Source organism: Dipodomys ordii, unplaced genomic scaffold (genome assembly GCF_000151885.1).
Source record: "Dipodomys ordii isolate 6190 unplaced genomic scaffold, Dord_2.0 Scaffold7, whole genome shotgun sequence".
In the NCBI taxonomy this organism is placed as follows: domain Eukaryota; kingdom Metazoa; phylum Chordata; class Mammalia; order Rodentia; family Heteromyidae; genus Dipodomys; species Dipodomys ordii.
In genome coordinates, this window is record NW_012267223.1 from 20,935,082 (window position 1) to 20,948,201 (window position 13,120).

The 13,120-nt window shown below is 54.4% G+C and overlaps 1 protein-coding gene across 1 annotated transcript; it reads left to right on the top strand.

Moving 5' to 3' along the window:
* The first annotated feature begins 822 nt into the window (after nucleotides 1-822).
* On the top strand, nucleotides 823-10,519 carry Grb7 (growth factor receptor-bound protein 7). Its single transcript, XM_013038012.1, has 15 exons — nucleotides 823-1,030; nucleotides 5,366-5,522; nucleotides 5,618-5,768; nucleotides 6,191-6,347; nucleotides 6,460-6,581; nucleotides 6,681-6,758; nucleotides 7,240-7,377; nucleotides 7,737-7,847; nucleotides 8,056-8,154; nucleotides 8,365-8,445; nucleotides 8,540-8,656; nucleotides 8,797-8,857; nucleotides 8,965-9,052; nucleotides 9,160-9,253; nucleotides 10,018-10,519. Exons 2-15 carry the CDS (start codon nucleotides 5,371-5,373, stop codon nucleotides 10,162-10,164), a joined length of 1,596 nt encoding a protein of 531 aa, XP_012893466.1. The 5' UTR covers nucleotides 823-1,030; nucleotides 5,366-5,370; the 3' UTR covers nucleotides 10,165-10,519.
* Nucleotides 10,520-13,120: the final 2,601 nt, after the last annotated feature.

Sequence of the window (13,120 nt, forward strand, 5' to 3'; positions counted from 1 at the left end):
CCCCCCCCCCCCCCCGCCCCTTTGCTTGGCCTACTGGTTTTTCTAGGAAAACTGTTTGGAGAAAGTTGGGGTGGAGGCCACTCCTCCGAGCTCCCCGGGAGCAGACCTCTCACCCCATGGATTGTTTATTTTCCCAACTGTCACCCTCATCTAGCTTGGAGGTGGCCCGTGTCTTTGCCTTTGATCTTGGCCTCCCTGCCCCTCTTCCGGATCCCCGGTGTTGTTTACCCCGAAAGCTAGCGTTAATTGCTCGAACTGGACTCCCCGGCACCTGGCCTCCAGTTTTCCCCAGATCGCTGTGACTCCTCCCGTTGGGAACCCGGTTTTAAACCCCTGCGATTTGAGAAGTGGAAAGCGAGAACACCAGGCCTTGCTCAGAAGGGAGAGGAAAAAACACAAGACTCTGGGTGCCTCTGGAGGAGACCAGACTGGCGACTGGAGGCCAAGGGTTAGCTCAGGCAGGTGGCTAGACAGTCCCCTTGGCCTGGCTTCTGCGCGCCCTTCCCGGCGCCCTTTGCCCGAGGGGGTGGGCCCCAGAGCGGCCGGGCCCCCGGGCTGGGCCAATGACCTGGCCAGCGGCGAGCGAGGAGGGGCGTGCGGGGAGGGGGCGGGCCATCTCCCCTTTTTCCAGCCCCTCCCCCCCAGGTAAGTCAGGACTCCCGGTCGGCTTTGCACTCCAGGTCCTTACCCCCGCTCCCCCCCCCTTCCCACTCTCCCCACCCCCACACCTGCTGCCGCGCGGGCTCCGAAGGGCAGAAAAACAATCCCGGTCGCCTCCCGGTCCCCGGAGCCTCCGCCCCGCGCCTCCGGCTCCGCCCCCACCTGCCCAGGGTGATTTTAGTTTCCCTGGGCCTGGGATCTGGATTCCAGGGGCTCCTTCCTCCTCCTCTTCTTCCCCCGACGACGACGACGACGTCTCCGTTCAGAGTCGGGTCACTCTGTAGAGAGGTCGAATCCAGGCATCTGAAGGGCTAGGGGGTCCCTGAGATCCCAAATACTTTGGACCCGGGGTCCAGCGTCTCTTCTGCAGGTAAGTGGAGGCAGATCGGTCTCAGACAACCTGTTCCGACCCCAGCCGCACCGGGGTCCCAGCGTCCAGCACCCAGCGTCCGCCGCGGGGCCGAGCCGGGTGGCCGGCGGCCCGGGTGGGTGGGTGGGGGCGGCCTCCGGGCTCCCCCGCCTCCTCCCCACTTCTTCCCGGCGCCGTGATGTCAGTCAGGCCCGGGCGGGAGCCGGGGTGGGGGGGGGTAACCGGGCCGCGGCGTCTCCCCGCCTCAGCCCGTGGCCCCAGGCAGGTGACCCGGGTCCAGGTAAGAGCCGAAGCGGGCACTCTGTCTCAGAGGTGGGGGGGTCCAGAGGCCTGGGGTCCCCACGTGGAAAGCCTGGGACGCCCCACGGCGTCGTGGTCCCACCGCCCCGCTCCTCTCCGTCTCTCCTGTTATCCGCTTCGTCCTCACCTGGCACCCCCTGACCTCCTTTCCTGTCCCCCAGGTCCCATCCCACCCACCTCCCCCCCCCCCGGCCCTCCCATCTCAGACACCCCAGACTCGTCGGTGGGGCAGGGGGCGGGGGGAGTGATAACTCAAGTCTCAGCCCCCCCCCCGATTTCCCGCTGAATATTCAGGGACCTTGGGGAAGGGGGTTCGGATGCCCAGGTCTTCCCCACGTCCTAGCTCATCTCAGTTTGCTCCAATGTGGGATCCCCCAAGACTATTCAAACGCGGGCAGGATGGGGGGAATTTTGCAATTTGGAGGGCGGTAAAGGGGAGGGGTTCCCTCAAACAGCTGAAGCTCCATCTTGTTCTCTGGAGCGTGGTGTCCGGCTTTTCCGGCTCCTGCGCCCGGACCTGGGGGTGCTCAGGCCCGGGGATCCCTCCTGGCTTCAGGACTAGGAGATCCGGGAGGTTGGATGGAGGGCTGAGTGCCGTGGGCCTAGGGAGAGTGTAGATGGGGGACCCAGGTGGTCCTGGTTTGATGAGGTTGGGGAAAGACAGAGTCGAGTCTGTAGGATAGGTTGGAGAACAAGAAAGACACCTGTGGGCTAGGTGGAACTGACCCCCAACCTTTTTGTCCCCCAGGAATACCCTTGCTGCTTGGTCTGGACTCTGCTCCCAACTCTCTTAGAATCCAGCTGTGTGTGTGTGTCTCTGTGTGTGTGTCTCTGTGTGTGTGTGTCTGTGTGTGTGTGTGTCTCTGTGTGTGTGTGTGTGTAAGTGTAACTCTCCCCTTAGAATCCAGCTGTGTGTGTGTGTCTGTGTGTGTGTGCCTGTGTGTGTGTGTGTGTGTGTGTGTAAGTGTAACTCTCCCCTTAGAATCCAGCTCTGTGTGTGTGTGTGTGTGTACCTTCCCGAAGGCAAAATAATGATTAACTCCACAGGTGACACTTTAACATTCTTACCAAATTAAACTTTAAAGGAGCTGCCCCCCCTTCTCCTATTGGATGTTTTTTCTTGGAGTGGGCGGAGCTTCCCTGTCCTAGGCCTTCCCTCAATTCCTGATCACCTAGGAGTTTCCTATCCTTTTTGTCACCCCAGCCCTGCATCCTCCAAAGGGTAAACTATCCCTAGGAAATCCTGATGGGGCCAGGCCTGTAGTCCTGGGCCAGATAGGGAATTCCTGCCACCCAGAGCCTAGTGCTTCCCATCTGGGTCTCTGTGTAGCTCCCCTTCTCTTCCCCTCTCCCCCCACCCCCTTAGACTCAAGGAAGGTGGCCTTGTTTTCTGTTGGCCCCAAATACTGGGCCTTGCCACCTGCCCTTAGGCCTGCCAGGTGGGGCAAGATTCAGGAAGTAAACAAGGCAGCTGGGAGGGTAGGAAGAAGGGTGGGGCTAGAGGGCTGGAACAGGAGAGGCCAGCTGGGAAGCCAGGGTCTAGAGCTGTGGTGTTGAAGGGACACATTGATTTGAGGGTGTGGATTTCTCCGACAGAATTCTTACTGAAAGCTCAAGACCTTGTGACCTAATGGAGAACCCCTTCCCCATTATCCCCATAGCTGCCCCTCACTTCTGGGCCTGACCCACTCCTCCCCAGCCTGGGGAAGGTCTGAAGGTGGGCCTCAATCTGGAAGCAGTCCCCTTTCCCAGGCCAGACTCTAACCTAAATCCACTTCTTCCCCTTCTAAATTTTACCCTCACCGCTGTTGATGTCTCATTTGAAGGAAGGGGAGGCCCCTGGAAGTCCTTCCCCTACTTCTCCCTGAAATGCGATGTTAGAGGTGGGGCATCCCTGGCCTGGGGTTCCTTGAGGCTGCGAAGTGGGTGTCACCTTCCCAGCATTCTGCAGACCTTTCTTTGTGCGCCCTCTTGGGCTTTTTTGACTCCACTTCGGCCTCTGTGGCATCCCAAAGGTCCAGGCACTGGAGAGTGTTAGGAAGTTCATCCTCAGGATGGTGTGACAATGTGTGTACTAGGTCAGATGTGTACTAGATCCTCAGGGTGAAAAACACAGGAGAACCTGGCAGGCTTAGAACGGGGAGCTCTGGGTGGTGCTTGAGGGGAGTGGGGGGGGGGTAAGAGAGATCTTCACTCTAGATCCAGGTCAGGTATTGCCTCTCTCTCCTCCCTTTCTACTGGATGTTGACTTGGGATTGCAGTGGGCAGACTGCAGGTGGAACTGGTCCCGCCTGGCCCAGTGTGGGGAGAAGAGGGATAATGCCAGAAGAGCTGCAGGCTGAATCCTCCTTCCCATTTTGCTCCTTTCCTGGGCTTTCCTCTTCCTCCCAGGCTACCCGTGGGTTAAGGAGCTGGGAGTGGAAGGCATAGGCTGGGTTGTTTGTGTTTCTCCTAAGCCAGGAAGTCTTGTAGATGAGTCAGGGTTGAATGGAGAGCCTGGGGCAGAGGTATCCCTCCCCTTCCTGACTCACCTGTCCCCCCAGATCCCCTCATGCCCTCACAGAAGGGACAGGTGCCTGCCCCATCCCAGGGGTGGGTGGATGGGCACTGCCAGGTGTCCCAGGCTGCCTTGTAGCCCTGACCGGGTGTCTGGAGAAGAGGTGTGGGTGGGGGGCTGGGCCCTCCAAGTCTCAGCATCTGGGACAGAGGAGATACTGTCTCTCTTCTCAGGGGGCATCATTGCCCTTTCTCTCCTGTTTTTGCTTGTCCTGGGTGTCAGTGCATCTGTGAGTACTAAGACATGGGAGCCTGGCAGGGATACCTGATACTCTTAGGCCATGGGGTGGTAAAACAGGTGCACAGTAATTAATTCTTAATTTATTTTTTGCTGTTCCTGGGCCTTGAACTCAAGGCCTGGGCTCTGCCCCTGAGCCTTTCTGAGCTCTACCACTTGAGCCATGGCACCATTTCCAGTTTTTTCTTTCTTTCTTTTTTTGTTGGTCATGGGGCTTGAACTCTGGGCCTGGGCACTGTCCCTCAACTCTTCAGCTCAAGGCTAGCGCTCTACCACTTGAGCCACTATACCACTTCTGGTTTACTGAGTAGTTTATTGGAGAAAAGAGTCTCACGGCTTTTCCTGTCCAAGCTGGCTTTGAACTGTGATCTTCAGATCTCAGCCTCCTGAGTAGCTAGGATTACAGGTGTGAGCCATTGGCACCCAGATTGCTTTTTATGTTTATGTGGTACTGAGGAATTGAAACCCAGGGCTTCATACATGTTAGACAAGCACTCTACCATTATGCCACACTCCCAGCCCCCGTGTGCAGTAATTTGACACAAAGGTTCTAACATGATACTGAAAGGGAGCCATTTGGTCTCAATGTGGCAAATCCAGGGAGGCTTCACAGAGGAAGTGGCTCTGAGCAGGACAAGCAACCTGGGTGGGTTGGGGTGGGGAGGTGACATACAAGGTTTAGAAGCTACTGTGGCCACAGACTGCAGGGCAGGCCTTTCCCTCCCCTCCCTCCTGCTTGCTGTCTGTCACTGCCTCCCTCTCCCCTTTCTGTACATCAGTCATCACTTGCCAGGTGTTGCCATACAGGCTTGGCAACTGGGTCTGGCAACAAAGTGCTGGAAAAACCCTGAGTGAGCGAGCAGCCCACACCAGGAGTCAGAAGGGGTGGTCTTTTGCCCTGACACTGAGAGCTGAGTCCAGGCATCTGTGGGTACAGCCAGGCGTGTGGCACGGGACCCTCTCAACTCTTGCCCTGAACAGCTCTGGCTGGAGGAAAAGCACCAGGTCCAAACACCAGAGTCACCCAGTGGGGACACCCAGTGCTTCCTTCTCAGAGCCTTAGTGTCTCTTTTTGCAAAATGGGCTCATTCCCTTCTCCGAAGATTCCAGGAAAACCCAGCTAGAGGGTAGCAGTGGCAGTTGAGAGTGACAGCTGTGTGGAGTCCACAGGGTTGGGGACAAGGGCACTGAGCGGGCACCGAGTGATTCAATTCAGTCCCCACCTCCCTCTTCTCCCTCAGATGTCATGGAGCTGGATGTGTCTTCACCTCATCTCAGCAGCTCCCCGGAAGACCTGTGCCCAGCTCCTGGGACCCCTCCTGGGACTCCCCTGCCTCCTGATGTCCCCCTTTCAGGGGAGGTGAAGAGGTCACAGCCTCTGCCCATCCCCCCCAGCAGGTATAAATGTGGGGGGACTGGGGAGGGGCTGGCAGGGGAGGCCAGCCCTGGCTAATCCGTGATGATTCCCTTCCCTCTTTACTTGTCTGCCTTAGGAAACTTCGAGAGGAGGAGCTTCAGGCCACCTCTCTACCATCCATCCCCAATCCCTTCCCTGAGCTCTGCAGCCCTCCAGCTCATTCTCCCATCCTTGGAGGGTCCTCCAGTATGAGGGGACTGCTCCCAAGAGATGTGAGCCGCCTCCATGTGAGTCCCATGGCATAGGGCATTCTGGGCCTGGGTGGGCATGGTGCCTTCTTGGGCAAAGATGGGATCCTCTTGGTCAGAGGTCTCTGAGAACACAGGAAAGGAAATAGGGCTGGGCACCGGTGGCTCACATTGATAATCCTAATTACTCAGGAGGCTGAGATTTGAGCATGGAAGTTTGAAGCCAGCCTGGGCCGGAAAGGGCATATCTCCCATTAGTCAAAAGAAAAAGGCCAGAAATTGGAGGCCTGGTTCAGGTGGGGCCTTGAACAGAAAAGCCAAATGAGAGCTGAAGGCCTTGAGTTCAAGCCCAGTACTGGCACCAAAAAAAAAAAAAAAAAGAAAGAAAGAAAGAAAGGAAGGAAGAGAGCAAAGAATCCCCCTTTTCCTGCCCCAAGTCATTTGCAACTCCTGGGGTGCAGGTAGTGAAGGTGTACAGCGAGGACGGGGCCTGCCGGTCTGTGGAGGTGGCTGCCAGCACCACAGTTGGCCATGTGTGTGAAATGCTTGTGCAGAAAGCTCACGCCTTGAGCGATGAGAGCTGGGGACTAGTGGAATGCCACCCCCAGCTAGCACTGGGTAAGTCGGGGTCTCAGGAGCTTGAGTGAGCTGGTTGGCCATGCCTGACATTTGGGGTCAGATTTGATTAATTCCCATGAATCCATGCTTTTTTTTTTGCTCTTGACCCCAGAGCGGGGTTTGGAGGACCATGAGTTTGTGGTTGAAGTACAGGCAGCCTGGCCTGTGGGTGGAGACAGCCGTTTGGTCTTTCGGAAAAACTTCGCCAAGTATGAACTGTTCAAGAGCTCCCCAGTGAGTGTGTTTGAGGGGAGGAGGGTTGTGACTGCAGGGACACTGTGGGTCCCCAGCCTGCACCCTTGATCCCTGACCCCTGACCCTTCTCTGCTCCAGCACTCCCTGTTCCCAGAAAAGATGGTCTCTAGCTGTCTGGATGTACACACAGGTGTATCCCATGAGGACCTCATCCAGGTGAGGGGGTCTCCCACTTCACTGTAGTCACAGTTCCTCAGAATGATCCAATGATTGTTCACCCTGAAGCCCTGCCTCTTCTTTGTGTGATTGTATATAACTTTCTAGCCAGGTGCCAGTTAGTGGCTCATGCCTATAATCCTAGCTACTCAGGAGGCTGAGATCTGAGGATTGCCATCTGAAGCCAGCCCGGGCAAGAAATTCCTTGAGACTCCTTAACTCCCAATAAATTACTCATAAAAGCTGGAAGTGGCAGTGTGGCTCAAGTGGTAGAGCGCTCACCTTCAGCAAAAGAAGCTCAGGGACAGTGCCCAGGCCCAGAGTTTAAGCAGCAGGACTGGCAAAAAAAAAAAAAAAAGACACTTTCTAGGCTGGAAGATGAGTTTCTTATCTGTTAAATGGGGCTAGCCAGTGCAGGGTTGAGCCAACCTTCCCTAGGATTAAAATCCAGGCCTTTCACTCCCCCTCTCTCCTGTCTCAGAACTTCCTGAATGCTGGCAGCTTCCCAGAGATCCAGGGTTTCCTGCAGCTGCGGGGCTCAGGCCGCAAGCTATGGAAACGCTTCTTCTGTTTCCTGCGCCGCTCTGGACTATATTACTCCACCAAAGGCACCTCAAAGGTAAGGTCTGGAGGGCACCATCCCTAGTCCTTTGTATACCCCTGCCCCCTGGAAACTCCTGGGCCCTTCTCTCCCTAAGCCTCCCCCTGAGCCTCTGCTGTTCTTCCTACTCCTGTGGGTCTGGCAGCCTGTAGGTCATGCCCTCACGCCCCTCAACCCCTGCCCAGCTTACCTCTCCCAGGAGATAGCAGGTGACCCAAGGTCAAGGTAGACTCTACTTGTATATTTGCTATGTGACCATGGGTCCTTTCCCATCCCTCCCTGGTCTTGAAATCTCACCTGGCTTGCAGTAGGGAGGGGGCCAGTATTGAGGAGATAGCATCTGCTTATACCAAGTTCTGCTTCCCTGTGCTGCTCAGGATCCAAGGCACCTGCAGTATGTGGCAGATGTAAACGAGTCCAACGTGTATGTGGTAACTCAGGGCCACAAACTCTATGGGATGCCCACGGACTTCGGCTTTTGTGTCAAGGTAACCATGGCTAGCCGGGCCTGGCGTGACCTTGGGGGATGGTCAGAGCAACATAGGCCCCCAAGATCTTACCTTGGGCTTCTGAGCTCTATTTTAGGGACTTTGAACTGTGGGAAACCACTGGGTCTTCTCCTGCCCCCATGGAGCTCTGCCTGGAGATCTGATTCCAAATGCAGATCTGAGATCAGGCTATTTTCTCTCGCACTAGCCCAACAAGCTTCGAAATGGCCACAAGGGGCTTCACATCTTCTGCAGTGAAGACCAACAGAGCCGCACCTGCTGGATGGCTGCCTTCCGCCTCTTCAAGGTGAGACTGCATAGTGTGGGGCACTGGAAGGGCCCCCAGCATAGAGGAGAAGGCCTAGCACTGCCTTTGTGAATTCTGCTGAGGACAGCTTTGTTCGGAGTCCTCATCCCACCCTTATCCAAAGCAGAAACAGTTCTGCTTTTGGGGTGTCATAGCCCAGACCCCCCAGATCCTCTTAACCTTGAGTCCTCTTTCTCTCCCTACCCTCAGTATGGGATGCAGCTGTACAAGAATTATCAGCAGGCCCAGTCTCGCCACCTGCGCCCATCCTATTTGGGTTCCCTGCCTCTGGTGAGTGTGTACAGCATTGTGCAGGAAGGCACCCCAGTCCTGGCCTGGAGCAGATGTCTTGAACTCTCCCCTCCCCATTCGGATCCATTTCCAGAGGAGCGTCTCAGATAATACGCTGGTGGCTATGGACTTCTCTGGTCATGCTGGGCGTGTCATCGAGAACCCCCGGGAAGCTCTGAGTGCAGCCTTGGAGGAGGCCCAGGCCTGGAGGGTGAGAGGCCTGCACCCATCTGCATGTCTGCCGGGACTCCTCTCTATATCTTTGTGGGAGAAAGAGAAGAGCTCAGGGAGGTCCCTAGCTAGGTGTTACCAGGCAGTTCTCCCAACCCTGTATCCCCTACCTCTCTGCAGAAGAAGACAAACCATCGCCTCAGCCTGCCCACTCCCAGCTCTGGCACGAGCCTCAGTGCAGGTAGGTGAAGGCCCAGGGGCCCTCAGGGTGGGGCTTCTCAGCTTCTATAGTCCAAGGATGGCTGTCCCCTTCCCCAACTGATAGCCCATCTGTTCCCTCCATCCCAGCCATCCACCGCACACAGCCCTGGTTCCATGGACACATCTCCCGGGAGGAAAGCCAGCGGCTTATTGGGCAGCAGGGCCTCGTGGATGGGTAAGGGCTTGCGCTGGGCCATGTGGGTAGCGGATCCATCCTTTCCAGAGACCTTGGGGCAAGGCACAGTTATGTATGTTTGATCATGTTGCCTGATTTCTCCAAAGCCTGTTCCTGGTACGGGAGAGCCAGCGGAACCCGCAGGGCTTTGTCCTGTCCTTGTGCCACCTGCAGAAAGTCAAGCATTATCTCATCCTCCCAGTGAGTAGCTCCCTCGTTCCCAGGAGCCTCCACTCCCTGCAGGACTCCCACCAGCCTATCCTCTCATCAGCCCCTCACAAGTTGCTCCCTGGCCCATTCTGAGTCTCCTGATTTTCCCTGTATAAAAAGTGGGAGCTAGGCACTGGTGGCTCATGCCTTTAATCCTAGCTACTCAGGTGGGATCTGATGATCATAGTTCAAAGCCAGCCTGGACAGGAAAGTTCGTGAGACTCTTATCTCCAGTTAACCACCAGAAAACCGGAAGTGGCACTGTGGCTCAAGTGGTAGAGCACTTGCCTTGAGCTGAAGAGCTGAGGAACAGCGCCCAGGCCCAGAGTTCAAGCCCCACAACCAACAACAGATAAAAGAAGTGGGAACCTCCAAGCTAGGCATGGTGGTAGCTATTTGGGAGGCAGAAACAGGAGGCTCAGACTAGGCAAAAGGTAGAAGACTGTCTCAAAAATCAAATGATGGTCAGACATAAGCCTTTGGTGGAGATCTGAGGATCACTGTTCAAAGCTAGCCTTGAGAAGAAAGTGGTAGAGCACTAGCCTTGAGTAAAAGGAGCTCAGGGACAGTGCCCAGGCTCCGAGTTCAAGCCCCATGACCAACCAAAAACAAGAAAGGAAGGAAGGGAGGGAGGGAAAGGAAGGAAGGAAAGGAAGGAAAAGAAAAAAAAAAAGAAGTGGGGATCTTCAGCCCTGCCCCAGGAGGCAGCTCCTCAGCCTCGTGTTGTGTTGACTTCTGTCCTCTGGCACACCCAGAGCGAGGATGAGGGCTGCCTCTACTTCAGCATGGATGATGGCCAGACCCGCTTCACGGACCTGCTGCAGCTTGTGGAGTTCCACCAGCTGAACCGAGGCATACTGCCCTGCCTGCTGCGCCACTGCTGCACACGCGTGGCCTTCTGAGGTCACTTGAGCGGTCTCTGTTGGTGGCAGGTTTGCCACGGCCCCTCATTCAGTGAACTGGGGAGATGCTGGGAGTGGGGATGAATGATTGAGGGGTTTCTCCCACTCCAGTTTTCTCCTTTAAAACTTTGCCTCCATCAGGCAGAATCCTCCCTCCCCCATCCACACATCCACCCAGGCCATCCTCATCCTGTTCCTCAGAGGCACACGCTTGGGAAGCCCTGTCCCCCATTGTGGAGTTCTGGGATATGATGAGAGAAATGGCCACAGCCCAGGTGGTCTCATGCCCCACCCTTTATACAGACTGAGAGGCCAGTTGATCTGCTCTGTTTTATACCAGTGACAATAAAGACTATTTTTTGATAAATTCATGGGTTGTGTTTGGCAAAAACTGAACCAAGGAAAGTAGGTGCTAATGAACACTGTTGGTGACTGCTCAGTGGGCACATCATGATCAGCCTGGGCATGGCAGTCTTGGCTATATGAGAACTGGTGCCCAGCATGGCACCTGGCATAGATAGTACCCAATAAAGAATGGGCAGTAAAGAACTGTCGTGCAGGTAAGATTTCCTGACAGCCTAGACCTACAGAGGTGACTCTTAACAGGATTTGGGGACTGGGAAGGAGTTGAAAGACAGCATCCTGTTCTTAGCAAGTCCCCCCTTGCTGGTAAGTGGCCAGTGAGTCCTGGAAAACACATCTGTGTATCTACACCACCCCCAAGATGGGACAACCCCTTCCACAAGTCCCTGCTCTTCCTACTGCTGGCCCCCATCATAATCCCCAGCCCTGCAACTTCCTGTCCTTACGGTTATAGGCCGATAGACATGGACTCCTAATCCCTCAGCCCTCTGAGTTGCTTCCTTCTCCAAACCAACTTTCAACATTCAAAGTGTGAATCTGCCCACTGCTTAGTCCTGTGTTGGAGAGTTTTATAGTTTGACCTTTTGTCCAATGGGACTCTAATCAGCATCTCTCACTGGTAACACTGTGTCTCCTGCTCAAATTCGAGACAGAGCTTCCAGAATGCAGATCCCAACTAGGCATTATTTTTTTGCCAAGACGGAAACAAAAGCAAACCTGAATCTGATTGTTTGGATCCCCTTAAAATTTACCAGAAATGTGAGTGACACTCAAGGCCACAATGGCCAGATCCAGATTGGGAAACTACAGGCCAGATAACCCAGTTTCTTCTTTAACGACAATAACTTACAAGAAAAGTAAAGATGGGGACTCTAGATTCTAAGAAATATAGACAAATGTCAACCAAGTATGATATGCTGACTTGATTCAAACCCAAACTAACTGTAAAATGCTTCCTTTAATGAGCAACTGGGGGAAATACAAACTGATGAGATATTTGATGGTATTAAGAAACATGGTTAACTTTTTGAGGTGCAATAACACTATGTGCTTATGGCGTTGCCTCTGTGTGTGTGTGTGTGTGTGTGTACGTGTGTACACATGCATGCGCGCATGTGTGCCAGTATTGGGGCTTGAACTCAGGGCCACTCCCTCTTAGCTTTTTTTGCTCATATCTGGCATTCTACCACTTGAGTCATACCTCCAGCCTGATATTTTGTTGGTTATTTGGAGTTAGAGTCTCCCAGATGTTTCTGCCTGGGCTTCTCTTCTTCAGCCACCTGATTAGGTAGATTACAGGCATGAGCCACAGTGCCTGATTTATATTTTTAGCCTTTAAAAGACTCATTTTTAAGTATTATAGCTGAAATGACCCAAAATGTTGAGGTTGGCTGAGTTGATATTGCTAGAAGCTGGGTGTTAAGTTATAGGAGAATTACTTAATTTATCCTCTGTGTGTGAATGGAAGCTGGGTGCCAGTGGCTCATACCTGTAATCCTGTTACTCAAGAGGCTGAGATCTGAGGATCACAGTTAAAAGCCAGCAGGGGCAGCAAAGTCTATGAGACTCTTAGCTCCAATTAACCACCAGAAAACCAGAAGTGACACAATGGCTCAAAGTGGTAGAGCAATAAACATGAGTGAATTCAGCGCCCAGCTGACTTCTGGGTGGAACTCCTGAGCCTCAAAGGGAGCACTTGTGACCTGTAGGGAGTCCTCCCTGGGGAGTCCTTCCCTTCCCCAAAGTCCTGATCTCTCCAGGCAGCTTGTCCTGAGATGACCTTGACAAAGATCAGCCTTTGCAATAAGCCCTTGAGCCCAGCAACCCTGGCATCCACTTGTGACGAAGGCACTTCTCATTCTTGGCTAAGAAGCTTGGAGTCAGGCTTGGCAGACCAAGGAAGGCAGAGAGGAGGCCCTTCCTACAACCCCAGCTTGGAATCTGCTGGGACCTACTACAGCCCAGCTATGGGAAGGTAGCAGACCTGGCTGCTCCTGGCAGCATTGGGAATGGGACTGGAATAATCTACCACTGGCCATCTTCCATAGTTCCCAGAATCATCTCCTTCATTGGCAGGATTGCGATAGCTGGTGCTGGTTATAGATGCCTAGAGCCACTTCTCAGGGAGGGGTGCCAGGGTTCCAGGCTGGAATAACAGAGACAAGGTCAAGCAAGATAAATCACCTTTTAAGCATGCCCAGGTGTTTAAGTGCACAGAAAAAGAACTCAGAATCTCATTGCATTGGGCAGGAGACAAAGCCCTTTTATGTCAATCAGCGAATCAATCTCCCCATGATACTGAAATGGAAAGCTGAGGCTCAAAGAAAGTGACTTCCTGGGGTCATAGAAAGAATTAGGGAGAATCATTCCAGGCTGCAGTGGTGGGTTGCAGCTCTGAGGAGGGGAAACCCGCTGTTCTACTGCCAGAAACTGCAGCATGGCCTTCTGAGACCACATAGCAGAAGAAGAGATGGAGGAGGCGACTCAAAACCTCAGAGGCCAGGCGATCGCATGTCTCCAAGAATCCACGCAGTGTGAAGCGGGTCCCTTTTTCTCGGGTCTGCACGCTGGGGAAGGAGGTGCAAGACCCGCC

Excerpts from the sequence above, each read along its gene's own strand:
- Grb7 (XM_013038012.1), top strand. The coding sequence starts at position 5,371 with ATGGAGCTGGATGTGTCTTCACCTCATCTCAGCAGCTCCCCGGAAGAC. Across the intron at positions 5,769-6,190 it reads GAGATGTGAGCCGCCTCCAT|GTAGTGAAGGTGTACAGCGA; the intron begins GTGAGTCCCATG and ends CCTGGGGTGCAG. Across the intron at positions 6,348-6,459 it reads CCACCCCCAGCTAGCACTGG|AGCGGGGTTTGGAGGACCAT; the intron begins GTAAGTCGGGGT and ends TCTTGACCCCAG.